Consider the following 27240-nt stretch of genomic DNA (forward strand, 5'->3'; position numbering starts at 1 on the left):
TGGCCCCCCCCTTCCTGGCATTCACACCCTGTGCTGCCCCTCCCACACTGGCAGCATTGGTCAGTGCGACCAAGAGAATATGGCACAGGGATGGTGTGTCACTTTTAGATTAGGTCACAAAAGACTCCGGCTTCCATCTCAACCTCTCTCTGTCTACGCCAGGCCCCCAATCCATTCCTTCATCTTAGATCATTTGCTCTGGAGGAAGCCAGCTGTTTGGCATGCGGTGAGGACACCCAAACAACCCTCCAAAGAGGCTGGCTGGTCGAGGAGCCGCCCTGTGAGCCCCGGGCTGGCCGCAGGTGGCTGTAGCCCTGGCCGACAGCTGGATTAGAACCTCGGGAGACCCTGCGCTAGAACCTTCCAGACAGGCCACTCCCAGGTGCCTGACTCACACACACTGTGACCTAATACACGTTTGTTTTTAGCTGCTCAATGTCAGGGTAATTTGTTAGGCAGGAATGGATAAATAATACTTTGAGGGTTGTTGTGAATATTCAGGGATTTGGTGCAATGTAAGGACTCAGCACGGAGCCTGCCACATGGTCAACAGCTCAGGAAAGGCTGCTTAATATATTCATAGTCTGATGAAGCTACAGACCACTTCTCAAAATGATTTAAAATGCATGAAACAAAAAACACAGGATCACAAAGGAAACCCATTATACCGCACTGCACGCACAGACCTCTAGGGGGGAGGACGAGGGTCCCAACTTAACAACACTTGCCGCCTGCTTTGGCCCATAAGCCAGGCTGGCTGGATTTGCGTCCGGTGTCCCCACAGGTGGGCAATGCGTTCCTGGGTTCTTTGCACCAGGAGGATTTGAGACAAGGCACAGCTCCATCACGGTCGTGCCATTACCATCCACAGCCCAACCCTCCCACCCTCACACCACCCAGAGGCCCTGCGGGCAGGGTACCAAAGCTTACATGTGCTGGGACGCATTGGGGAAGAGGCGTGAGTATTGGGGGGCGGAGTCCTCGGGGCCGTGGGGGGCCGCGTGGCTGATGACCATCAGGACGGGCCGGTGTGGGTACATCTTCTTGGACGTGCGGAAGAAGCTCACGCTGTCATTGGTGATGAGGTCTGTCAGGTAGTCCTGGGGTGTGGGGAGAGACGGGAGAACTTGTGAGGAGCTGGGGCACTGCAGTGACCCAGACAATCCCTGCCCCCCTGGGGCCGATCGTCCAGGGGCAGAGAGACAATCAGTGAGCAACGGAATGGTGTCTCGGGCTGGTGCGGAGCCACGGGGAGGGCTGCCGCTCTCTCTAAGAAACCCATCCTCACTGCTTGATTGTGCACCGACATGCCTACGTGGCTGTGATTAAACATGTTTTTTTAAAAAGCCACCAGGAACATCCCTAATGCAATGATACAGCACCCAGAAAGAACATACTCGAGCCACCTGGATCGACATGGACAGACCTTACCGGCCTGGCCCTGGGTGAGAAAAGCAGGCTGTGGAAGGACCTGCACAACGCAACACCACTTGTATACAGGCGAAAACCGCACAAAACATATTGTTTGAGACATCTGCATATGCAACAGTAGAACAAAGGCGTCCAGGGAGCAGCAGGGGGCTGGTTTCCTCCCGGGGAGGGCGCGGGGCAGGCCAGGAAAGGGGCCCAGGAGGGTGACCCGGGGGCTCCTATGGCCTGTGATATCATGATATCGCATGCTCTGAAACGTGTGTGCTGTGATGACCGGGTCTGCCTCTCCAGGCTGCCAGGAGGGTTGCAAGTGCTTGGAGATGAAAAGCCCTTGACACGGTGCCCTGCGTGTAGCCAGCTCTTGACAAGTCAGCTAACGTTGGCTGTCTTGGTGGTGTGGCAGATTTTCCGCATACCTGAGGGCACCCGCCCTCCTGGGTCCTCCTCAAAGCCACTCTGGCGCCAGTTCAGGCTCTGCCGACCTCCGCCGGGGGCAGCATCTGGCACGCTGCACACCCTCCCCCACCCCAGTCACCCATGTGGATCGAAGGGGACACCGCCCTGACTCCAGGGGTGGGTGGTGAGCCCCAGGCTGGCCCACGAGGACACATCATCTCTCTCGCCACAGGACGTGAGCATCCGGGCATCAGAGTGAGGGATAAGGGGACCTGGGCCAGGGTGGTGGTGGCATTGTCCAGTCATGGCTGGGAGCAGATTCACTAGACAGGATGTGTCCATTGGCTGTATGTGGGGGAGAGGGGAAGTCGCCTCCCCCTGACCCCCCTGCCCCACCTCACACCCTGCCACCTGGTTTCTGGTTTGAGTGAAGGGTACGGGGGGGGGGTGGCGTCCAGGAGAAAGAAAATGTCAGGGCGAAGGCAGGAGTGCTAAGTGCTGGACAAGCTGAGCTGGGTGCCGGGGGTCAGCCAGGAAGAATCAGGGATGGGGGTTGTTAACAGGAAAGGTGAGACAGGGGAGGCTAAAAGATGAATTTTCTAGAACCTGGAGATCAGCTGATAGATTATGAGGAACTCTCCTCTCTGCCCCCCTTCAGCCCTGCGCCAGGCCCATTCCCGCTCTCCTAGGTGAGGGGCTACACTGCCCCGGATGCCCTCCCAGCCGCGCCCATGCAGGTGGGTGGTGATGTCAGCTTCTGGGGACTTTGCTCCTAGCTGGAGCTTAGCAGCCACAGCAGTGTCCCCCTTCTGCATTGTGACCTCCGACTGACTTTGATCAGTAAACCAAGAGGAACCCAGTGCATCCCTGGAGATTGTTACCCTGTGGCTCTGGGCAAAAGCGTCCATTTCCTCCAACTGGTCATTTAGCCGAGGTGGCCTGTGGGGTGTGGGGCGTGCTCCTAGGGACCTCGGTGACAGGACACGCTGGCCTGTCTCAAGCCCTGCCTCGTTCTTCAGGCTTGGCTTTTGCTGCTGTTTCTCATTTATGTGCTCACTTAACAAATACTTGTTGGGTGCCTGTTCCCAGGGTGCCAGGCTTCCTGTTAAGGGCTTGGGATGTGGTCACAGGTCCCCGTCCCCATGGTGATCACAGTCCTGTGCTGGTTGTGGAAAAGCATTCTCATTATCGAAAAGAAGGCAGGGGACCTGGGAGGGGCAGGAGGTTTTCACTCGCTTCGGATTACTTCTGGCTGCTGGGGGTGGGGGACAGAAGCTGTAAGGACAAGAGATGGGACCACAACTGGCATGATGGCAAGTTCCTCTTCTTGCCTGGACCTGGGTTCCCGGAGAAATGTGTCCCATGGGTGTACCCTAGGAGATCCTCACACTTCTGCCCCATGGAAGCCTGTGGTTCTACCTCTTGTCTGAACTTGGGTGAGATAAGCCAGCTCACCCCAAATTTCTCAGAGCATCCCCCAAACTGGGGTCTCCTGGCTTCCAGGACTAAACTTTCTGCTTGGGAAGCCCACATGAGCTGCTTTAGGGCTGTGCCTTGAGAACGATGGCTTTGCTTCTGAGACTTGGTTTGAGAGCAGGGATGGGGAGGCAGAGAAGGGCGGTTGCCCCCGCCCCTCAGGGGGCAGCCCTCAAGCCTACCTCTTGATATTCTCTTCACTTGGCAAGTCAAGTTGTAACAGAGGGTCTCTTATTCTGAGCCACTGGCTCCCTGGGCAGCAGGTCTAACTTTTATTCTGGATCATAGTGCTGGTCCCACCCCTGTGGAAGCTTCTACAGCAGTTTGTGTTCAAAAGAGATTCGTATCCCTTTAAGGAGCAGTTGTATTTCATGAAGCTAAGGAGTCAGGGCTCTGGAGTCAGAAACTCTGGGTTCGCACCCCAGCTTTATCACCTGCTATCTGTGGGCCAACCACTCACCTTTCTGCATCTCAGTCTCTGCATCTAAAAAATGGGCCCGATAAGAGTCCCTTCTTCAGATGGTGGTGTGAGCATTTGACAAATGAATAAAGCACTCAGCAAGGAGCCCGGCACTGAGAAAACCCACAACGAACATTGGCTCTGATTACTGTCACATGTTTGCTCAACTGACCTTCACAGCAACTCTGAGAAATGGACTTCGTGCCCATTTGACAGAGGGGGAAACTGAGGTCACAGAACTAACAAGCCATGCACTCAGAGCGAGACCTCAAGCCTTTGTATTTTTTGTCTGCCCCATCGCTTTTCCCTCACAAACAAAGTTCTTAATGAGTATATGGTAGTTTACACTAAGCATCAACCAACCGTTTCTGTAAAGGGTCAGCTAGGAAATGTGCGAGGCTTAGCAGGCCAGATGTCGCACCTGCAGCTACTGCTCACTGTCACTGTAGGACGAACAGCCACCATGTAGATGAATGGGCATGTCTGCGCTGCCGCAGAACTGGAGGCCTGCTAAACTGTAAATTTCATGTCATTTTCACTTGTCATGGAAGCTGCTCTTTTGATTTTTTTCAACAAGTTAAAACTGTAAAAACCACTCTAAGCTCAAAGGTTAGACAGAAACACTCGGCGGGCAGGACTTGGCCCACGGGCCCTAGTTCAGAGAATGGATTTGGAAGCCAGATGGCCTGGGTTTGAATCCTAAGCTTTACCACTTAACTAGCTGTGTGGCCTCGTTCCTTAGCCTCTCTATGCCTCAGTTTCCTTATGTACTGGTTTTGAAGAGTAACAGCATATACGGTGTAGGCCATGGTGAGAAATGCAAGGGGTAATTCTGTATCATGTAGAATGATTTCAACAGATCTGCTGCATGTTACGTCTAAGTGAGCGCTACTCATTATTCCTCAAGAATCACACGCCTGTGCTTTCCACGTGAAGATGAAAACAGTACAAACAAATCTGGTTCCCTTTCATCACTCCTCACCCCTGCTTCTGATCTTGGCCCCTCTTGCCCCTCACCAGGAAGTACTTTTTCAGATGTGTTGTTACATGTGTTATAGTATTGCTTTATGCATCTTTTTTTTTTTTTACATTGATCAGATCATACTGTGCATATTCATTTAATCATTCAGCAAACACAGCAGTGAATACAACGAACCCACACGCCTGCCTTCAAGGGCCTTGTATTCTAAAGCGAGGAGACAGACATAAAGTGAACCAGTGCTCCACACAGGTGTGGTGCATCAGTGGAGATCAGCTGGGGGGGGAGGTGAGTTGGGGGGGTGCCCTTGACACATGGTGGTCTAGGAAGGTGACATCTGAGCAGGGGCCTGGAGGAGCTCTCTCTGCAGCCTGCTCTTGCCTTCAGCCCTATGTCCAAAGCCCTTTTGATGTAAAGCCATCACACAGAACCCCCTTGTCTTTTTCTAGAATCCTCCAGGGTAGGGTTCCTTTGTGGTCATTTAATCACTTCCTGCATTGGTGGCCTTCATTGATTTCTTTCAGTAACAAAGCTGCAAGCAACAGCCGAGCCAGTTCCCCTCCTGCCTACGAAGGAGGCTTCTCCAGAACACAGCAGGACAAATGCTGGATCAAAGGGTCCCGTTCAAGTTTACAGAGACCGCCACCCCTCAGGGCCTTCCCACCACCTGGGCCTCGTCCACTCCCCACCTGGAGGCCTCTTCTGCGACCTGACCCTGTCATTCCTAGCCCCCTCCCGCCGCCAGTCTCACCTTCCCCAACCCTCCCTGGCCATCAGCGCGTGCGCTTTATCGTTCCTCTCTTGCCATTGCTGCCTCTCTGTCCACTTTGCCATCAGGACCCTTTCCAGGGCATCTGGCCTTGGGAATAGTGACTCAGGACAGAGTCCTCAAAGGGCCTCTTGAAGGAACTAGGGAAGGACCGTAACTTCTTCCCCAGCTGGGCCTCCTGCTGGAGCCACCGAGGCCAGCAATGAATCCTGGTAGAGGCATCTCAGCCCTCAGGCTGCTGGAGCATGGGCTCCCCGGCTCTGCCCCCACGGAAACGCCCAGCTCACTCTGGCCCCCACTGCCTGCTGCCCGCCTCAGGTCTCAACCCTGGACCCGCGCCAGCTCTGACTCCAAAGGGGCCCCCATCCCCCTGTTCCCAGGCCTCCACTAACAGGGGCCCAGGAATCCCCCTACGGGGTTGCTCTCATTCACAGCGGAGCTGTGTCTGTGGCAGGAAACAGGGTGAAAGAACAGCCCCTGTGTGTCCCGTCCTCAGCCCCAAAGGCACTCTGAGTGTCCCTGGATAACTTGATTACAGGGCCGTTCTGAGGCCAGGCATGGACATGGTGAGGAATTTTAACGAGGACAGAGTGGATTTCTCTAGGTTTTGGAGGATCTCCCCGTGTGGGGTCTGGGAGGGGAGAAGCAGCGTGTTTAGCCCCAAGACACTACAATTTGTGTTTCTAGCTTAGAAATCCCCCCACCAGGACTTTGGAACTAATTCACCTGGGAGGGAATGGAGGCCTGCTCTGTGCAGAGTGAGACACAGAGCGAGGGGCACAGTGCTGCCCAGGTGATGTCACATGTGGTTTCTGCCACCGGGGCCTAAACTGATCAGATTCAGTGAGGGGACACATCAGTGGTGATCCCCTATCAAAGGCAGGAGGGATCCCCAAATGTGCCGGTGTTCCCCGAAGGGGAGTGGGATAGGGTGTTTTTAGGCCATTGAGCATCTGCTCAGCTTTCTTCTGTGGAAACTCTCCATTTTCATATGGGCTCTATTCTCAGCTGATGTTCCAGGGTCTGGCTCCAGGGCGGGGCTCCCACTGTCCCTATCTCTGGTTCAGGAGCGGAGCGTGTGACTACAGCCCATTGAGACACTGCCTCCCTCCCTGGCCACACTGATTGGTTCAGGGGCAGACATGTGACTGATCCAGAGCCAGTGAGATGCAATGAGACCTGCTGGGAATCCTGGGAAGGAGACTCCCTCACTTGCAGCTGGGCAGGAAGGTGAGAGGCTGGAGGGAGAGGAAGGGAAGGGGAAAGGTGGGGAGGACAGAGAGGGAGGGGAGGGACTGTAAATGGCACTGAAGAGAAGAAAACAGCTTAGAGGAGAAACCACCACCTAAAGATTTTGTTTGAGCCCCTGGATCCAGCTGTGTCTGATGCCATTACTGCTGGACTAGCTAAATCGGCTGATATGTTTCCTTTTCAGTTGAGCCACTTTGAGCTGAATTTCTGTTCCCAAGCAGTTGAGAGAGGTCAGTCTGATTCAAGAAAGGATAAATCCTGTAGTCTAGGGCACCCGGGGAAGGGTTCATGGAAGAGAAGAGGATAAGACTTGGATAAGTTCAGGGCGGGAGAGCACTAGTAAAGATTTAGAGATGGTTGTAATAACCAACAAGGCTGGTCTGGTTGAACTGGCTCATACTGGGGATGCTGAAATAGGAGATGAGGCTGGTGTGTGTGTGTGTGCATGTGTGTGCACATTATTACGTATGCAGGGGTGTGCCCATTTTCCAGATTTGGGAAATGAGCCCCTTAGGAGTAGGGAGCGTAACCAAGGGCACATCATGTGTTGAGGTGGGGCTCCGAACCCCAGTCCTCTGCCTCCAAGGGAGAAACTGACTGCACAGTCCCTGGAGGGCAGTGGGCAGAAGAACAGCACAGTGCGTTGTGAAGGCCGTGCATCCGTGGGTCAGGTCTGGCCCTCAGGCAAACTTGATTCACGCAGGATGTTAGAAGAGTCTGAATTAGCCGCCAATATTTAAAAATCAGGAGATTTCACAGGGAAAAACACATAAATTTGTAGCTTCTGCTGAAATATCAGAAAACCTGGCCATCTTGGGCCCACATTTCTACATGGGACTGACAGGCCTGATCTGAGTTGGCCGCCCCCTCTTAGACAGATACATTCTCCACAGTCCCCACCACTCCCTCCTGTGCCCCCCTCTCCCAGCTTGCTATCCTGTGTGTGTGACTGCCTGTCCCCTGGTGACTTCTGCCTGCGGGGGACCTTGTGTAGTGATTCAGAGAGAGATGAACTAGGGAGGGGAGCCCCGAGGAATCATCAACACTAACCCAGAGAGCCCTGCTTGTGACAGTCAGCCAGGCCAAGGGCTGGTGGCAGTGACAGTGGGGAAGGGAGAGAGAAGGGAAGAACGTTGGGGGGGGGGGGGGGTTGAAGAATGGATCAAGAAAGCTGCAGGGGGATGCAAGAGCTGGCTTTGAAGATTTAGTTGGGACAGGGATATTTGCTAGTCTCCGGATTTTTTTTAATGGAAAGTTTAGATGAGACCTCACTGTTGGTCTCCCATCCTCCTCCTCCTCCTCCCTCTTTCCCCCTCCCCCTCCTCATTTAAGCCAAGAATCAGCACACTATAGCCCGTGGGCCAAACCAGGCCCACTACCTGTTTTTATAAATAAAGTTTTATTGAAACGAGCCGTGCTTATTTGTGTACACATCACCTATGGCGGCTTTTACACGACAATGGCGACTTAAGTAGTTGAAACAGAGACCGTACGGCTTGTAACTGTAACATATTTAGTATATGGCCCTCTACAGAGACAGTTTGTTGTCCTGATCTGAACTACCATGTATTGAGTATTACTGTATAGAAGGGGCTCTTCTGATGCTCTGTGGGTATTAACTTACCTGGTCCTCAAAAACCTTTCTGATAACACGACAATGAAATACCACTATACCCTGGTACAAGAGAATACTAAAAAAGACAGTACCAGTGTTGATGAGGAACGTGGAGGAACTGGAACCCTTATAACATTCCTGGCTGGGGCTGTCAACTGGTTCAACCACAGAACCTATCCTGTGTCCCAGGGGTTCTCCTCGCAGGTGTGTAACCGAAAGAAAGGAGTACCTATGTCTACCCAAAGCCGTGTGTAAGGATGTTCACAGCAGCCTCATTCATAACAGGCCCCCACTGGAGACAGCCAAAATGTCTATCAGGGGTTGAGCGGATTCACACCTGCAGTCTACACAACATCGCTACGCAGCACGAGGGGACCACGCGGCTGATGATGTGCAGGCACATGGAGGACTGTCGCAGCTGTTAGGCTAAGTGAAAAAAGTCCCGACCCAAAAGAGCTCATACAACGTGATTCCATTGACGTGAGGTTCTAGAACAGGCAAAACTAATCTGTGGTGATGGAAGTTGGAATCGAGGTTACCTCAGGGGTGGAAGTTTTGACTGGAAAGGTGTACAAGGGAGTCTTCTGGGGGCTAGAAATGCTTTATATCTTGACCGGGGTGGCCCACCCCTACGTGAGAATTCCCCGAGCTTTCCACGTCAGATCTGTGCACTCTGTCTCATATCAGACAAATTAGTAGCACTAGAAAAACTACGACACGGGAACAAACACACACACTGAGGTACACTCATACAGTGGAACACCACACAACGAGAGTGAAGGATCTACGCCCCACCCCGCCCCGTGACAGCAAGGATGGGTCTCAATGTGGTGTGAAGCCAAAGGAGCTGGATGCAGAATGAGGGTGTCACGCTGCAAGGCTGAGCTGTGGCCGTCCCTGTGGGAGGGCGGTTGGTGGGAGGAGTTACGTGAGGGGGCTTTGGGGGCTGGCGGTGATAGTCTGCTTCCTGACCTACCATGTGCTGGTGACATGTGCCTGTTGGGTTGGTGAACATTCACTGAACTGGACTGGACTGTATGCACACTTCCTCTAAGAATACTCTGCTCCAGCATCCTGTGACCAATACTCTCAGACACAGACTATTATTTAAGAGATGAACACATGGAGAAGCAGAGGTGCACGTAGGCTGCTTGAGGTCACTCATTTAAGTAAGCATCACTGTCAGTAAGCCAGGTAGTTAAGCTCCCGTGTCGCGCTCCTAACTGTCCCCCGGCCAGGGACAGGCAGGACTTACCTTGGAGTAGTCAAAGCCGTGCTTCTCCTTCACCCCGTTCCGACAGAGCGTGTAGTTATAAAAACGGGAATTTTTAAGGAGGCCGACCCACTCCTTCCAGCCAGGCGGCACATAGGAGCCATTGTATTCATTAAGATACTTCCCGAAGAAAGCTGGAGGGGGAGAAGGATCAGGAGGCCACGTGAGAAAGCAGAGAGCAGAAGTCTCCTCTGTCCCCCGACCACCGAGACCACTGTGTCCCCAAGGCGTGAAAACAGCGCTACCCCCTGAGCCTCCTCCTCAAATGTTTTTATGTGCATAAGATAAAATATATAGGATTACAGAGAAAATAAGTTATTTTGAAATATAGTTATCTAAATATTAAAAGAATTGTCCTCTTACAAAAGATACTACCTTGCAAAGAATAATGGTTTCAAAGTAGTGATAAGTGAAAATATTTTATTTTGTGATCTCTGTCACCACTGCCATGGAATATTATCATATCAGTGATTCCTACCAATGATAAAATTACAGATTCTCTTGTGCTATGTTTCATGGCCTTCCTTCCTAATGGAAGCCAATGCTAAGTGATGGTGTAGGTTCGTAAAAATAAGAATGCGATTCTTTCCCATTCCAGCTGACGGACCCCTTGAATTCTGTCTACTATGGTGACCAGAACGGCTAATATCAGACCATGAATGATACCAATTGTTGTTGGGGATGTGGAGTAACAGGCCCTTGATACACCTGCCAGGGTGCAGACTAGCCCAACTCCTGTGCGACCCTGACTGGCAGGCTCTGCTAACCTTGAACTCCCTCATACCTCCTGACCCACTGATTTAAATCCTGGGTATTGACTCAGCAGGAAGGCATTCATTCATTCCCCAAGTCATGTGCAGGACATGGCTCAGGGTAGCACTGTTCATGAGAGCCAAGAACTAGAAACAAGTCAGATGCCCATCAACAAAAGCAGGGTTGAAGACATTGCTGGAGATCTGTATAGAGGAATGAATACCACTCCGGAACAAGACAGAACGAACCAGTGCCACGTTCAGTAACAGATGCAGCTCAACCACCTAATCGCATTGAGAGATAAACCAGAGATGAGAGAATGCTGTACGATCTCATTTATATGATGTTCAAAAAGAGGCAAAACAGATCTATGGTGTTAGAGAACAAAGCAGGGGTTCTCGCTGGGCGTGGGGCGTACTGCTTGGGGGATGGGCTGTTCTATCTCCCGCTGGAACCCGGCTGCTTCCGTTGCTGAAACCCCACTGGGCTGGACATTCAGGAGCCGTGCCCGTCTCCACATTCGCCTTTCACACCGGCAACAGGGCTTACGTAAAGAAAATCACCCGGATTCCTCGCGAAGGGGATATACCCCCAAACTCTCTGCGGGTGAAGAGGTAACACGTAAGATCTTTATGGTACTCTCTTGTTCTTTTTTCTTCTCAACGAGCAAGTATGATTTTTAATAATTACAGCCTATAAAGCCATTTTGAAGAAATGGAAACATCTGAGGGTTTTTCCAGAGACAGAGGCCCTGTGCCAGCCCTCCTTCAGATGAGGACACGGGGGCTCTGAGACACGCGGGAGCTGGTGCCGAGAGCTCGGGAATGGGAGAGTTCCAGATTGTTGAAGGGAGTGAAAGAGATTTCACCAGCAGAGTGCTCAGCGCCGTGCCTGGCAAACTGGGAGTGTTCAGTGGGCGCCAGTTCAGAGCCCGAGATGAGAAGAGACAGACAGCGGAGGTGAACATCCGTAAAGGGAGGAGTGCCCTGGGGCTAGGCGCTAATGCCAGCAGAGGATGAGACGGGTCCCTCTACCTGGAACCTTCGAGAAAGCATGGAGAGCTGCCTTGGGCCTGTTGCTCCCAGAGAGGAGAGGCCTGGGCAGGGAGAGCGGGGATGGAGCTGGAGCCCTCCATGGGGGTTTTCCTGGAGGCCTGGCAGGTGGCTGGCCCCGCCTGGGAGTGGGAAGCCCCTTTAGGCCCCAAGCAGCCATTCCCGAATGCCCATGGCACATGCTTCCAGTCCTCCCCTGGCACGCAGGAAGTGGGAAGGTGAGGAAACACCTCCTGGAAGGATCTGGGCACTGGAGGAGGTGAAAAGAGGAAGGGAGGGTCCCAAGCAGCTTTGGGGTAAGGCCCAGGGTGGGGGCCCCCTTTGCGCAGGAGGGCAAAGCCAAGCCAGAAAGAACCCTGGCATTCTGGGGGCGAGGGGAGGGGAAACTGGCTCTGAGTCTCAGGGAACGTCAATATTTAGGTGGTGGGTGCCTGGCTGGGTGTCAGGGCGCGAGGACTGAGATGTGGGCTGGAGTAAGGCGCAGCGGTGCCCAGCACGGGGCCAGCGGAAGGCCTGATGCCCCTCTCTTGGGAACACGGCAGGTTCAAACACTGCTGCATCTGTCCCCTGAAAGCAGCGGGGCTCAGCCGGGGGTGGTTTCACCCCTCCGGGGACACTTGGCAATGTCTGCAGACATTTCTGGTTTTGTCACAGTTGGGGTGGGACATGCTGCCGGCAACCAGGGGGTGGGGGCCAGGGATGCTGCTCAACATCCCACAGTGCTCAAGATGGCCCACAGCAGAGATTCATCATCCTGTGTAAAATGTCAATAGTCTGTAGGTGAGAAATCCTGCCACCTGCACGTCCCTCTCTTCCACAAAAAACCGCATAGGGAGGGCTGGAAAGGCCCCTAGAGACCAAGTCCAGTCCAGGAAATAAGATCTACTAAACCTCAATGACCTTATTCCTCACGTTTGATGTGTCTTTCTACGTGTAAGGAGCTCTACTCTGGTAACACTTCTGGCCTCCCTCCACTCTCTCCTGTTCCTCCTCCTTGGGGAAGGATGACAAACGGCAGGGGTCAGCAAACATTTCCTGTGAAGGCGCAAATAGTAAATATCGTAGGCTTTGTGGGCCAGATGGTCTCTATTGCAGCTACTCAATAGTTGTAGAAAACAGTCACAGACAATACATAAACAAGTGGGCGTAGCTCTGTTCCAATAAAACTTTATTTACAAAAACAAACATAGGGCCAGATGAGTAAAACAATTGGGGGGAAATATTAAGGAAATGATAAATCAGTGTGCCCACCGATGGTAAAAATCAGGGTGGCAGCACAATGAATCTGCTCTATTTGGGGTAACACTGCCTTGGGCACATATGGATTCATATATCAACAACTATTTATTAAACCCCAGTGGTATGCCAGGAGCTGTCCCAGGCAATGGCAGCACAGCAGTGAATGAGGCCACCAGGGTCCCTGCCCTCATGGGGCGGATTTCTAGTGGGGGACAGTGACAAATAAGGGTGGTGTTGTTGGTAAAACCAGTGATGAAGGAAATAAAGGATGGTGTTGCAACAAAGTGGCCAGAGTTGGACCCCTGGAGGCACCACTGTGTTGAGAGGTCAGGGAAGGCTGCTGAGGAGTGATGAGAATGAGTCAGGGAGAACAGGAGTACAAGGGAAAATGCTCCAGACAGAGGCAATAGCAAGTGCAAAGGTCCTGAGGTGGGAACAAGCTTGGGGGCATTTGAGGACCACAGGGAGGCCAATGAGGGAGGCAGAAGATGACCTTACAGGGTAGAGGGACGAGATCACGAGAAGAAGCAACAGGAGGCATGGCAGGGAAACTTAAAAGGGTCCGCACATCCCCTGAAATATTATGCATCAGATTTTGCATTTTCCTGGAATTGGGACACATTCTGAAAGGAACCCAAGACCACAAGTAATTTCAGAAGCACAGAACATCCCTCAGTTTGCAGAAGGGCGAACGAATGAAAGCCCAGGGTAAAAGGCACTCTGAATTCCCTGCTAGGAAAACTGGGTTCTCTCCCAGGTCCCCCAAATCTGGATTGTGAGCCTATGGTTTGTCCCTGAAGATCAGGACCAAGGTCTTCCTGATGAATGTGCAACTCAGAATGCTAAAAAGTTTTGGTCTTGGCGCAGCTGGTGGGATAACTCTTTCTTGGGGGTGAGAAGTGAGGCGCCTTGGGAAGCCCACCCCTGCCCATTATCACCCAATGCCACGGGCGTCAACGTGTCTATAGCGATTTCCTCTGCTAGAATCCCCCCTTTGACATCTCTCTCCTCTCTCCAACCCCCAACCATTAAAAAATCCCGAAAGAGCTGATTATTCAGGCTCCCCAAGATCCCAGAAAACAGGGCTTTAGTCAAAGGCTTTTAGTGCCAAATTAGATTTTGCTCTCATTTGATTAGACTTCCCCAAGGCAGTTTTTAAAATGGTTATTCTGGCACCAGTTGAGGTGGGCGCCGCAAATTCGCTGGGCCCCAGGGCTCCAGGGCTGGGACACACAGCCAGGAGAATGAGCTGGAAGTAAAATCAAGATTACAAATACAGCCGTGTCGTGGCTGGAGCCCGGAGTCACTGAGCTTTTGCGGCTGGACACCACAAAAGCTAGAGCTGCAACCTGAGGGCTGGTGCAGGGGGGGGGAACAACTTGGCAGGCAGATTAGGAGGAATTAAATGCCAGGCCAGGAAAGGCCACTGACAACGTGCTGGCTGACGCTGCCCCTAGGGAGCAGGCTGGCATCAGTCGAAAGGATGGAGCTCTCACCGCCTCCCGTGTGCCAGGCACGGGGTGGAGACTTCCACCTGGCAGTGGAGACTTGTGTTTAGCCCGCTTGGTTCTGCCTGTGGTCCTGTGGGTACCACCACTTCCTTCCTTAAGTACACATGGGCTGACCTTCCGACTCCAGAGCTGCAAGCATAATCTCAGCTCGACCAGTCAGAGCACTGCTTTCCCCTGGCTACTGTCATTGGTTCAGGGATGAGCATGTGACCCAAGATGGGCCAATGAGCACGAGCCCTGGAATTTTTAGGGAGCTACTGGAAAAGAGAAGTTCTTCCAAGGGGCTCAAAGCTGATGGGATATAAACCGGAAGCTGCTGGCAGCCATCTTGTCACCAAGAGGGGAGAGTCTATTTGAACACGAAGTAGCATAGAGGAGAGCAGCATGAAGGGGGTGGGGAGGGAGGGAGGAAGGAGAGAGAGATGAATAGAGAAGGAGAGAAACTAGTTTGAGTCCCTGGGTCTACTCTTTTTTTTTTTTTTTTAAGATTTTATTTATTTGACACAGAGAGACACAGTGAGAGAGGGAACACAAGCAGGGGGAGTGGGAGAGGGAGAAGCAGGCTTCCCGCCGAGCAGGGAGCCCGATGCGGGGCTCGATCCCAGGACCCTGGGATCATGACCCGAGCCGAAGGCAGATGCTTAACGACTGAGCCACCCAGGCACCCCTCCTGGGTCTACTCTTACCTGGAGCCAACTTTAATGCTTTTTAGCATTTTCAGTTATATTAGTGGTTCCGAATCAGGGGACGTTGGGCATCGGGGACATTTTTTTTTTGTTGTCACAGCTGAGTGGAGAGGTACTAGTGGCATCCAGTGGATAAAGGCCAGGGATGCTAGTAAACATGCTACAATGCACAGGACAGCCCCCCAGGACAAAGAATTATCCACCTCCAAATGTCAGTAGTGCCAAGGCTGAAAACATCAACACATAAATCCAATCACTCCACTTTTGGTGGTTGTTATTTGCTTAATTCGGTTTGAGTTGAGCTCTTTCACTTGCAATTAAAAGACCCAAGGAAAAGAAGATGAGATGCTTAGTGGAGAGCGGGGTTTGGCAAACCCAATCTGGGCTGCCACCTGTTTTTGTGAATACTTTCATTGGAATGAAGCCACACCCATTTGTTTATACACCATTATGGCTGCACACACACTACAATGGCAGAGTTGAGAGGTTGCAACAGAGACCACACGGCCGTAAGTCCAAAATGTTTACCGTCTGGCCCCTTGCAGAAAGACTTTTCCAACCCTTGGCATTATGAGCAAAATTCCTTGTGTGGGGTTAGGGATCCCTTAGGGATTTGAAGCAGGGCTGGGTTTAACCTGGAGGAAGTGGGGCCAGTTATGCAGAAGTGGACTCTGAAGTGGGTCACAGCAGCGAGGGCGCCCCACAGTGCAAAGGAATGACCCAATGCTGGCACAGCAGTGACAAGAACAGAGCAGCCAATCACAGGCCAGCTTTGCTTTGCATGGTCCTGATACGCACCCGTCAGTTTCCACAGTTGAGTTGAATGGTTCCAGTTTAGCTCGCATGGTACGTGAAGTGTAATTTTGCACTAAGTACAAACTGCGCTACTGGCCCCCCAGTCCACCAATCACTGTGTAAATAACAGACGCACAGCAGGATCAGTGGCCCAGCAGGTCGCTGCTTGCACAGCCTACTGGTGACCGGTTCCCATGCATCTGTGACTCAGTTCAGGCACAGACAACAAAGCGCGTGGTTAGGGAGCCTCCTTGTCTCCTGACGATAAGTCTACAAGACATGTTACAAAAGCGGACTGTGGAAGGGGAGAGCTGGCCAAAAGAAATGAAAGTGCGACCAAGAAATGAAAAGCTAGCTGGCGTGGAAAGGCGAGGGGCAGACAGAAGGAGTTGGAGAAGATAACACAGTGTGGGAAGCTCTCGATTCACAGCCCGACGGCGTAATTGCGGGTATAAATGAGGAAACGTGATCATGACAGAAAGGATGAAGACGTCCCAGAGGAGGTGACTGGCAAAAACACTCCACATTAAAGCGGCTCTCGGAGATAGGTTGCCACACTGAACGCTGTGTGTCCTTGGGCAACTAGTTTAATCTCCTGATGCCTCAGTTTCTCTGCTTAAAACATGGGGATGATGACAATGTCTACCTGGTGCGCTGCTGTGAGAACTAATATACATACATGTGCACACCCCGTCTTATCGCCCTTTCGCTTTCCTGAGCTTCACAGACACGGCATGGTTTACGAACTGAAGGCTTGTGGAACCCGGTGTCCAGCAAGCCTACCAGCGCTCTTTTCCCCACAGCATTTTGCTCACTTTGTGTCTCTGTGTCATGGTTTGGTGATTCTTGCCATATTTCAAACTTTTTCGTTATTATTATATTTATTACGGTGACGTGTGATCGGTGATTATGACGTGCTGGAGGCTCAGATGATGGTTAGCATTTTTTAGCAATAAAGTATTTTAAATTAAGGTATGTGCATTGCTTTTTTAAGACATAATGCTATTGCACACTTAATGGACCACAGTATTATGTAAACATAACTTTTATATGCACTGGGAATAAAAAAAAAATTCATTGGACTCGCTTTATTGTGATATTTGCTTTGTGGCCGCAGTCTGGAACTGAACCGGTGATATCTGTGCGGTATGCCTGTTCTGCTTAGACCTGACACATGACATATGCCTGCTAAGTGTTGGTTCTTTATGGCTAGCGGGTCCCCCTTCCTAGCCACTGCTTGTTCTACTGATACCTTGTTTATTTATTTATTTATTTATTTATTTATTTTAAAGATTTTATTTATTTAACAGAGAGAGACAGCGAGAGCAGGAACACAAGCAGGGGGAGTGGGAGAGGGAGAAGCAGGCCTCCCGCCGAGCAGGGAGCCCAATGTGGGACTCGATCCTGGGACCCCAGGATCATGACCTGAGCCAAAGGCAGACGCTTAACCACTGAGCCACCCAGGCGCCCCTTGATACCTTATTTAATACAGTCCCCACTGAGACGGATGTCAAAACCCACCCTCCCCACCACCAGCTTTGAGGGGACTGTTAACCCCCAAGTCCTTCTGAAACCCTCCCTTCTGGTCCCGCGGGCTGGTGCAGGCAGCTCTGTGGTAGAAAGCTCTGTGCGCCTGTCCCCCTCCTAGCTGCTTTCTCCATTTGTCTGAGTTAAGTGCTGCTGGGGAGCCATTCTGAGTCTGATGGGAGAACCAGGCCCTTCTGTTATCTCTCCCAGCCCTGAATCTAACTGAAATTGCCTCATACTAATCACATTTGTGGTCTGTAAAGGCTGGGTCTTGCAGTGGCTGGATAAACCCGGCAGAGGAGGGCAGACCGAGGCAGCATCTTGGGTCCGGGGGAGTTGAAGGGTTTCTGCAACTGGAAACTAACAGGAATCCTGGGGCCATCTCTCTGTGCTGGAGAGCGGGTCCGGCGGGGATGGGGTACCATGTTGTCCTGAACATCAGGGCAGCCATGAGTTACTTCTCTGGGTAACACAGGAGGTGATATGGGAGAACAGTCAAGAGCATGTCTCTGCAGCTAGACTCTCCCCGTCACCTCCTGATCGCGGAACGGCAAGTGACTTCACCCCTCTGTGCCTTGGTGGGCAGACAGTGGCCTACTGTCATATGGAGGGAAAGAACCGACATGGGTAAGGAACCTGTGGATAGGACCTGGCATGTCCTAAGTGCCTAGCAAGTGGCAACTAGTGGGGCTCACAGCACGCAGTGCCAGTGGGCAGCTTTCTCCCTCCCATCATGGGCCATCTGGATGGAACTATCAGCAGGGCTGCTTTAAGGACACTGGCGTCTCTCAACACACAATTAGCCCATACCATCTCCACCCACATCTTACATTAGCGATAATGGATAAACAACTCAGAGTCGACATATCCCAGAGTTGACTGGTTGAATCATGCTACATTTCCGTAATTACATTCAAATAGAAATAGTTCACTAAATATTTATTCATTTTGATTTGGCAGTTTCCTCCATATTTTGGAACCAATATATCCATGCATGCATGAACACACACACACACACACACACACACACACACACTTTCTTTCAGGTAACCCCTGGGAAACCACAGCCACTGCACCCCTGGTTCCTCCCAAATACAAAGGTCCCAACTGTCAATCAAGGTGCCCTTTCCCACCTACAGGGTGGGTGTATGGCTGAGCTGGGCCAATCAGAGTCTACCCTGGGACTTTGAATCTTGAGCTAGGAGACTCAAAGGCAGAAAAAGGGCTGGAGTTTTGTAAGACCCCCTGAGGAGACAGGTGCTCAAAAGCTGCAACCTGGGGGCACCTCGATGGTTCAGTCAGTCAAGTGTCCAACTCTTGGTTTTGGCTCAGGTCACGATCTCATGGGTCATGAGGCTGACCCTGCGTCGGGCTCTGCGCTCATGGGGAGTCTGCTTGAAGATTCTCTCCCTCTGCTCCTTCCCTCACTTATGCTCATTCTCTCTCTCTCTCTCTAATAAATCTTTAAAAAAATTGTAAAAAAAAAAAATGCTGCATCCCGAATCCACAGATCCAGTGTTTGGGAATCCAAATAAAAGAGGCAAGACCATCAGGGTGATAAAGTCTCAAAAGTGACAGAAATGTGTCTTGCTTCTTCATCCTCATTTCCTTGCTCACAGTGGAAATGGCCTCCTTCTGATCTTGCTGACTCCCCTTAAGCCTTCCCAGAACCCAGTCACCCCCAAATGGCCAGGAGGACCCTTCTGAATCCAAGACCATTCTTTTTTTTTTTATTTTTAAAAATTTTTATTGTTATGTTAATCCCCATACATTACCTCATTAGTTTTAGATGTAGTGTTCCATGATTCATTGTTTGTGCATAACACCCAGTGCCCTTGCAGAACGTGCCCTCTTTAATACCCATCACCAGGCTAACCCATCCCCCCACCCCCCCAAAACCCTCAGTTTGTTTTTCAGAGTCCATCGTCTCTCATGGTTCGTCTCCCCCTCCGATTCCCCCCCTTCATTCTTCCCCTCCTGCCAAGACCATTCTTGCCATCCCCCTTCAGTGACCTGTCCACCTGTCTTGCTACCTCTGCCCATGTCTCCTACCCCTCGCCCCTCTGCTCACTGTCTTCTAGCCACTCCAGGGCTCTTCTTCCTTAAAACACACCAAACTCACTGCCACCTCAGGGCATATCGCATCTGCTCTTCCCTCTGCCTCACACATGGGCCTTCTCCCTGCTCACGTGGACTGACTCCTTCTTACCGTGATGTCTCAGATCAGACGGCACCTCCTCAGAGGAGTCGCCCTATTTCAAGGCCCCGGTCCCTCTGTACCAGGCTGTCTATCTTCTCTGTGGCCCTCAGCACCCTCGGAAATCACCTGCGGATGTGCTTGCTCTCTTGTTTGTCATCATTTCCCCACACAGGGGCCTTTCCTGGGCGCCATGGTGCCTGCCCAGGACCCGGCCCGCGGCGGGCGCACAGTCATAGCTCTGACAGGGTGACCGGGTTGATGGTTTTGGGTGAGACACACAGGCCACACGGTGCAAAGCTGCCCCTCGCCAGTGTTTTAAGCTCTCCCCGCCCCTGGGAGGGTAGGAGAACTGGAGATGCCCCAACTAAATGTTTTATTAAAAGGGATTTCTATTACAGTGTCTGCAGACGAGAATGCTGGGTGTCAGCGGAGGTGGCCGAGAGGTCACCCCAGAGCCTGTGTGCAGAGCACACCCAACATGCGTCGGGCCAACGGGGGCGAGTGCTCCCCAGGGGACATTGGGGGCCACGTCTGGAGGCATTTCTGGTTGTCCCAACTAGCGGAGAGGGTGCTGGGGCCTCTAGTGGGTGGAGGCCAGGGATGTGCTAATCAGCCTCCAGGGCCCAGGGCGGCCCCCACCGCAGAGCAGGACCCGACTCCACAGTGGCAAGTAGTGCCTGGGCTGAGAACCCCAGTGACTCAGAGGGGGTGCGGTGAGGCTCTGAAGGCTTGGTTTCTGGGCTCAGAGGGCCAGGTTTGAGCCCTGTCTCCTCGGGTAAGTGAGCACCCCTCCCTAAGCCTCGGTGACTTCATCTATAAAATGGGAACAGCAACAAATGAGATCATGTCTGGCCCAGAGTAAGCACTCCAAAAAAAGGAGCTGTGAGGGTTCTCAAAATATAACCTGCTTCCTTTTTTGGGGCGGGGTGGGGGTGGGGGTGGGGGATGAAAATGCAGTTCTCCGGAGAAATGAAAACGGGTGCTAGAAACCAGCTGTGACGCCGCCTTGGCAAATCACAAGGCCCCTCCAAGACTCCAGTGATGAGCCTGGGGAAGGCTGCTGATACGGCACAGAGGGATCAGCTGGGCACGACACTCATCTGTGAGCAATGACAGCCTGGCTGCGGAGCTGAGCCAATGACAAACAACGCTTCCCAGGGCGATTCGGAAAGGTCAGTGAAAAATGAAGTAGAACCTTCTGGAAAGTCCATCTTTCCTGGAAGAAACCACTCCATTTCACATGCCCGGAGTTTGGGAAAGCAAAAAGGGGTCTTTGCTCTTTGTGACATCTTCTAAATTCCAGTCGTCTGTGGGCCTCTTTCCCACGTTTTGTCATCTTTAGGTATTGTTTGCACGGTCACAAACTTCCTGTTTTCCCTCAGGTCAATTCATTTGGTGCCAAGCAGGCGTTTCGAACTGGACCCTTGCTCGGTCCCCTCAACCTGCTTCTCTCCCAACATTCCGGTCAATGCCAGTTGCTCAGGCCACACACCCGGGGGGGGGGTCTTCAGCTCCTCTGTGCCCACTCACACCCACTGACGGTCTGTCATGGTGCCTCTACCTTCAGAAGGGACTCAGGACTGAGCGCTTCCCACATGTCCCTGTGACCGGCTGCGTCCCAGCCACCACCTTCCCTCACGGGGGCCTTGCTGGAACCTCCTCCCTGGTCTTGCGCTACAGTAGCCAGAAACAATCTGCTAAACCACAGATCTGATAAAGCCACAGTTCTGCTCAAAACCCTGTGATGGCTCTACATTGGACCCCAAGTAAAACCCAGAGTCCTTGGCCTACCCCCTCCCTGACCTCGTCTCCCTCACTTTGCCTCGGTCCATTCTGCTCCAGCCGCAGTGGCCTCTTCCTGTCTTCCAAAGGCTTGAAGTTCATTTCTGCCTCAGGGCCTTTGCTCTTGCTGTTCCCTCTGCAGGACCATCTTCCTCAGACCCCTGCATGGATCACTTCCTCACCTTTTCCAGGCATTTGCTTGAATACTACCTTACTGGGTTACATTCCCAACCATCCTGTTCAAATGAACTCTCCCTACCCTGGTGCTCTCTCTTCTCCTCACTGTTTCTGCACAGTATTTCTCACCATCTGACTAATTTATTTGTCTTTTGGGTTTTATCACCTGCCTGCCCCACGAGAACATCAGCTCCTCGAGGTCAGAGCTTTCTGTACTCCTTGTTCCTGCCTGTGTCCCTGTATCTAGAACAGAACTTGGGAAGCAGGAAGGCCTCAACAGACATTTGTGGTGTGAATGAGGGAATGACCGAACCTCCGAATACCCAGGTTCTGGGGGGGCCTGGGGGAATCAGGTCCCACTGAGGCAAGAGCATTCTCGTTGCCCATTACATGGGGTACATCATCTTTGAGTGGAGAAGCAGGGAGAATTGTTACATTATTGTCTTTCTATTTGATTTCGTGGCATCAGTGTGAATCTGGATCTACTTAATCCACACGGGGCATGACTTCACCGCGGGGTGCTCTGCAAACCTGAAGAAGGGCCCAAGGCCAGTGTCACTTAACAACGTTCTGGTACCTAAGTCCCTTTAGATTCTTAACGATTCCTGAGGACCCCAAATAGATTTATTTGTGTCGGTTTTATCTAGCGATAGCTACCATGTCAGAAAACAGAGAAATTTAAAACACATTAACTCATTTAAAAATAGTAACAATAAACCTCCTTGTTAGTGTGTATTTTTAAAAATGCTAAATAGATTTTCCCCAAACAAAATAAAATCAGTGAGAAGAGCTGTACTGCTTTCCGTGTTTGCCAATCTCTCTAATGTCCGGTTTCATAGAAGGCAGCCGGATTCACGGATCTACTCCTGCGTTCAGCCTGGTGAGCTATGTTGTTTTGGTTATGTTTCAAGAAAAATGGCCTTTTGAAATAACTGTGGGTGTGTTACACAGCCTCAGAAAACACTATACCCTTGAAGCAAATAAGGGTGAAGGGCAAATCCTGTCTCAGTATTATCATGAAGAGAGTTCTGGGTCCAAGGCTCTTGGGGCCCACTTTGAGAACTGCTAGTTTGGAGGGTAATGATGTTCCCCAACAACCCAATGAGACAGACACGCCTTTTGTCTCCAATTTACAGTTGGAGGAACTGAGGCATGGAGAGGTGAAGTCCCTTTGTGCCCAGTCCCACAGTGGCCGGTGAGTGGCAGGGTTGAGACTCGAACCCAGGGGGCCATCTCCACCCCCTACCTCGCCCCGCCTCCCAGCAGGATGGCACCCCCAGTCCCTGCAGATGGAAGCGCCTCCTGTCAGCTGCAGCCGGGGAGGCGGGGACACTCATGAGGGAGAAAGGAAATAGCAAGTGGGCTGCTCAACAGCTAAAGCCAGGGGCAAGGACAGTCGGACCTCGTGATCCCACAGACCCTCTCCTCCATAGGCTCCAACTACCCTCCAGAGTGCTTCCTGCTGGAAGTCCAGGTGGAACAGAGATTCCACACTGAGGTCATTCCCCACGCTCCATGCTCCAAGATTTATCTGCCTGTGGACTGCTGAGGGAAGGCCACTCCCTCGCCTTTCTCAGAATGCCAGCGTGGGAACACAGGCAGGAACCAGACATCACCTCGGTCACTCTGTCCAGACGTGTAGGAGGGGTTCAAGGGGTGTTTTTTTCTTGGGAGGTAGTTGGGTGTGAGGCTGAGCATGGGCTCTGGAGCTGACAGCCCCGGTTTAAATCTAGCTATTCCCATCTACCAGCTCAGTTTTCCCAACTATAAAATGGGGATAATAATATGCCTGCCTGACATAGGTGCTGGGGAGAGTTCAACGAGGAAACACAGGGAAAGTGCCCCCCAAATGCTGGTCGCTGTTTGTATTCTAACATTATTTATCGGGATGTTATGTATTCATTCATTCATGCATGCATGCATGCATGCATTCACTCATTCAGTAAACACTTAGAAGACTACTGCTTATTTGCCAGGCATGGTTCTAGGTACTAGGGACACAACCGAACAAAACAGAATAAATTGACAAACAACTAAAGCCACACCCTCATGGAGTTACGTTCCAGGATTGAGGACAGTCTGAAGCAGGGAAACAGGACCCCTGGAGGCTGTCACGATAATTCAGGAGAGAGGCTGGGATGGTTCTAAGCAGGTGGGGGCAGAGGCCTGGGTTGGTTTTCAGGCTATTTTTGGATTTGGAACTCCCACGGTTTGCGGATGGATTAGATGCAGTGTGGAAAAGAAGTGAGAGAAGTCAAGGACAATTTCAAGGTTTCTGTCCTGAGCAACAAGGACACCCGCCCATCATTGAGGAAGGGGGCACCAGGGGAGGGGCGGTTTCTGTGATAGGGGTGACAAAGAACTCGAGGTCACACACATTAACCATGAGGTTCCCGTTAGCTGGGCAGATGAGGTGGAGACGGAGTGGGCAGCCTGGAGATATGCATTCAGGTTCAAGGGCAAGGTCTGGGCTGGGAGGAGAAATGTGGGGTCGTCAGCATTTCGGTGGCATTTGGATCTGTGGAACTCCACGAGATCACCCAGGGAAGGGGTTCTCAATCTATAGATCCCTGAACGGGGATGGGAAAACGCCATCTGTATTGATTTTCATGACCCCCTTACTACTATCTCCCATAATGAAAGAAGGCAACAAATCAGAATAACAGCACTAACTGTGCCTCTGTCACCAACAGAAGTCACAGGTGTTTTCCTATCATGCTACAGGTAACCAGACATCTCGAGATATCACTGAAGTCAGCACTACTACGAAATCATGCGAGTTATCAGACCCATCAGTTATCCCCCCCAAAACCACGACATCACGTCATTTAAAGTGTGAAGAAGCATACCCATCACAGGTTATAAAGTATTTTGATACCACTGGCTTCTTTTGTAATCCCGTGTGTTTCCTTCTTTGCATTTAATTTGAGCGTATTCTGAAAAGGATCTACACAAATGCCGAGGGGGACACGTGGCTCTCAAAGAGGTAAAATCCCCAGGGAGGGAAAGAGTATTGCTAGAGAACAGGGCCCTGGGCTCCCGAGGAAGGGGTCAGGATGATGGGCCACCAGCCTAGCAGATGGAAAGGGGCTGCAGGTGGGTTAGGAGGAGGACCCAGCAGGAAGCCAGACGTAGGAAGCATTTCCAGGAGGTTGGCAGGATCAGCTCAGCTCCCGCTGCTAAGGATGATGATGGTTCCTTCTCCAGGATGAGGGAGCATGCTGACCACAGTCCCCACCAGGCATTATCGCTTCTGAAGCGCAGCTCAGCTTCTGCCCGGCCCAACGCTTTGAGCCCTAGAGCTGGGAGTGTATTGGGCTCAATTATTTCCCGGTCACTAGTTTATGTAAGGGGCACATGTGGTATGATTCCATGCCTGCAACCTTCCCTCTGCTCTGGAGTACATCAGCTCCCTTTCTTCCTCCTCCCCTGGGAGAGTGCGTACATAATTTACAACCAGGCCCACAAACTCAAACGGGAGTCAGGTGCTCCGGTAAAGTGAATGGAACGGACCGAGGATAAGAGGAGAGGTGTGCAGAGAATGGCGATTCTAGCCATGCCTGTGAAGTCTCAGAATCTGCGGTGTCACCCCAGTGCCGCTTCTCTCCACAGAAGCAGAATTACTAGCTGGGTCCAAGGCTAGCAGAATGGAGGTGACATTCTCAGCCTCCCTCACCGCGGGAAGCGGCCACGACCGACTTTTGGAGGAGATGTAGGTGGGTGGAAGTGGTGTGAGTTCTGGTAATGCGCCTACAGAAAGTGGGGGATGCCTCCCCCTGTATCTTCGACTTCCTGCTGGCTGGCTGTGGACGCGGTGAGCCATTCTGGACACGGGCAGCCCCCCAGGATGGTGGGGCAACATCACAGAAGGAGCCTGGGCACCAACACCAGGCCTGCCAGATCAGCCCTAGGCTGTTAGTGCCCAAACTGTCAAAGGAGAGAAAAATAAGCCCTCTAAACCACTGCTCTCTGAGGACTGAAACACCTTTAGCTGCACCTATATTCTAGCAAATACCAGGGGGAGCTGTGACACAAATCCAGCTGGCGACTGCCATCTAGGAGGGGACAGCAAGCCTTTTTCTGCCAACGCTCAGACTGTAAGTAGTTTCGCTCTGCAGCCATGTGGTCTCTGTTGCAATTGTTCAACTCTGTCTGCCACAGCAGAGCATAAGCAGCTGTAGACAATACGTGAACGAAAAAGCTGTGTTCTAATAAAACTTTATTTATAAAAACAGAAAACAAATTTCTGTGGGCTGCAGTCTACTGACTCCTACTGTCCAGGAATTTTGCTAATATTTGGCAAGTTCTTTTTTTTTTTTTTTGAGAGACAGAGTGCACACAAGTGTGTGGGGGAGGAGCAGAGAGAGAGCGAGGGAGGGGGAGGAGCCCAACTCAGGGCTCGATCTCATGACCCTGAGATCATGACCTGAGCCAAAATCAAGAGTCAGATGCTTAACTGACTGAGCCACCTAGGCGCCCCCCCACCTCCTCTTTTAAAGCAAAGTTTGGAACCTGAACTTTTTGGTGAAGTTTCCAGATTTTAAACGACACCTTATAATTCAAACAGAACGTATTTGGGGTTAAAGTGTGAACTCGGGCTGTTGGCTGCTATTTTGCAAGACCCACATGTGGTCCCAAGGGGTGCAGAATAGAGGCTGAACTGGTCCCGGCCAAGGTTCAATCTCACCGCCGCTGCCCACAGGAGGGCCCTGGGTTGTGAGACCTTCACCATCCATCCTTTGGCTTTGGGGGCTCCTGATCTGGGCAGGGGAAAACAATCCCACTAACTTTCTGGGGGTGGAGCTGGGGTCTCCTGAGGTACAAGAGATAAATGAGAAGGAAATGCTTTTGCAAACTCCAGAGCACTATAAATATTAGATGCAAAATGCCACAGGACTGAAGTCTTTGTTTTTTTGGCAGACAAATTGGCTGGGGAAGCAGGGCTGGGAAGAAAGGCATTAAATAAACCCTGAGCCCCAAAGCTCTTAGGGCTGGGGCATTTCTGATATTCTGTAACTGGATCCTTTTAACTTTGGGCTGCTTGCAAGGTTACAACATGAGCCTCTTTCTTCTGCTTTTGAAAAGACACCAAACGCAAATTGCTGCACAAAGTGATAAATCAATGCCGTGAAAGTTTGGGAAGCCAGAGATGGGATCTTGCTGAACTGAGAACTGTGGGAAAGCAAACGAGGAAGGTGGGGGCATAATTACACGCGCAGGAGGCATCTTGTGCTGGAAGCAGAGAGAGCTGGGAGAAATGCCCTCCCCCCACTTACCCCTTGATGGGGGGAAAGCTGGATTTGGGTTTCTATAGGAGACATCTGCTTTATTTTTCTGCCCAGCATCCATTCTCCTGTCTTTTGGTAACTGTGCCTTCTGAGGTACCTATTCAAGTGAGACTGTTTCTGGCTCCCGGTTCCTGGTCTAGGCACCTGACCTGGGGTTTGCCAATCAGGGTGTCCCCCCTCCCCTGGCCTCTGGGGTTGGCCAATCAGGGTGTCCCCCTCCCCTGGCCTCTGTGATTGGGTAAGGGAGGGGCATATGACCCTCACTGAGCCAATGAAAGCCTCCCCTGAGACTTTTGCTGGAGCACTGGGAAGAGGCTCTTTCAGCCAGGGTCACTACGCCGGTGGGGTGGGACCTGTGAAGGCCATCTTAACGTCACAAAGCAGAATCATCCTAAGCATAAAGCTAACCCAAATGAAAGAAAATCCAAGAAGCTGAAAGACGGGTTCTGGTGACAGTGTTTGAGTGCTGGGACTCAGCTACATTTGCCTGGCCTAATTGCAAGTATATTTCTGAATGCTGGAAAGGGGAGACAGTAATCCAAATTCCATTTTGTTCTCATTTTCTGCTTACTTCAAGCCT

General features: G+C 51.7%; 1 protein-coding gene across 3 annotated transcripts in view; it reads right to left on the minus strand.

Annotated features, from left to right (window-relative positions):
- Nucleotides 1–27240, minus strand: part of SULF2 (sulfatase 2) — a 112822-nt gene that overhangs the window by 27360 nt on the left and 58222 nt on the right. For all 3 annotated transcript variants that reach the window (XM_044918544.1, XM_044918543.1, XM_044918545.1), the window contains exons 4-5: nucleotides 9633–9784; nucleotides 931–1100 (exon numbers count right to left, since the gene is read on the minus strand). In XM_044918544.1, the coding sequence (XP_044774479.1) occupies nucleotides 931–1100; nucleotides 9633–9784 (322 nt within the window). The remainder of the gene's footprint in view (nucleotides 1–930; nucleotides 1101–9632; nucleotides 9785–27240) is intronic.

The sequence above is a fragment of the Neomonachus schauinslandi genome, chromosome 10 (assembly GCF_002201575.2).
Source record: "Neomonachus schauinslandi chromosome 10, ASM220157v2, whole genome shotgun sequence".
NCBI classification, from domain to species: Eukaryota; Metazoa; Chordata; class Mammalia; order Carnivora; family Phocidae; genus Neomonachus; species Neomonachus schauinslandi.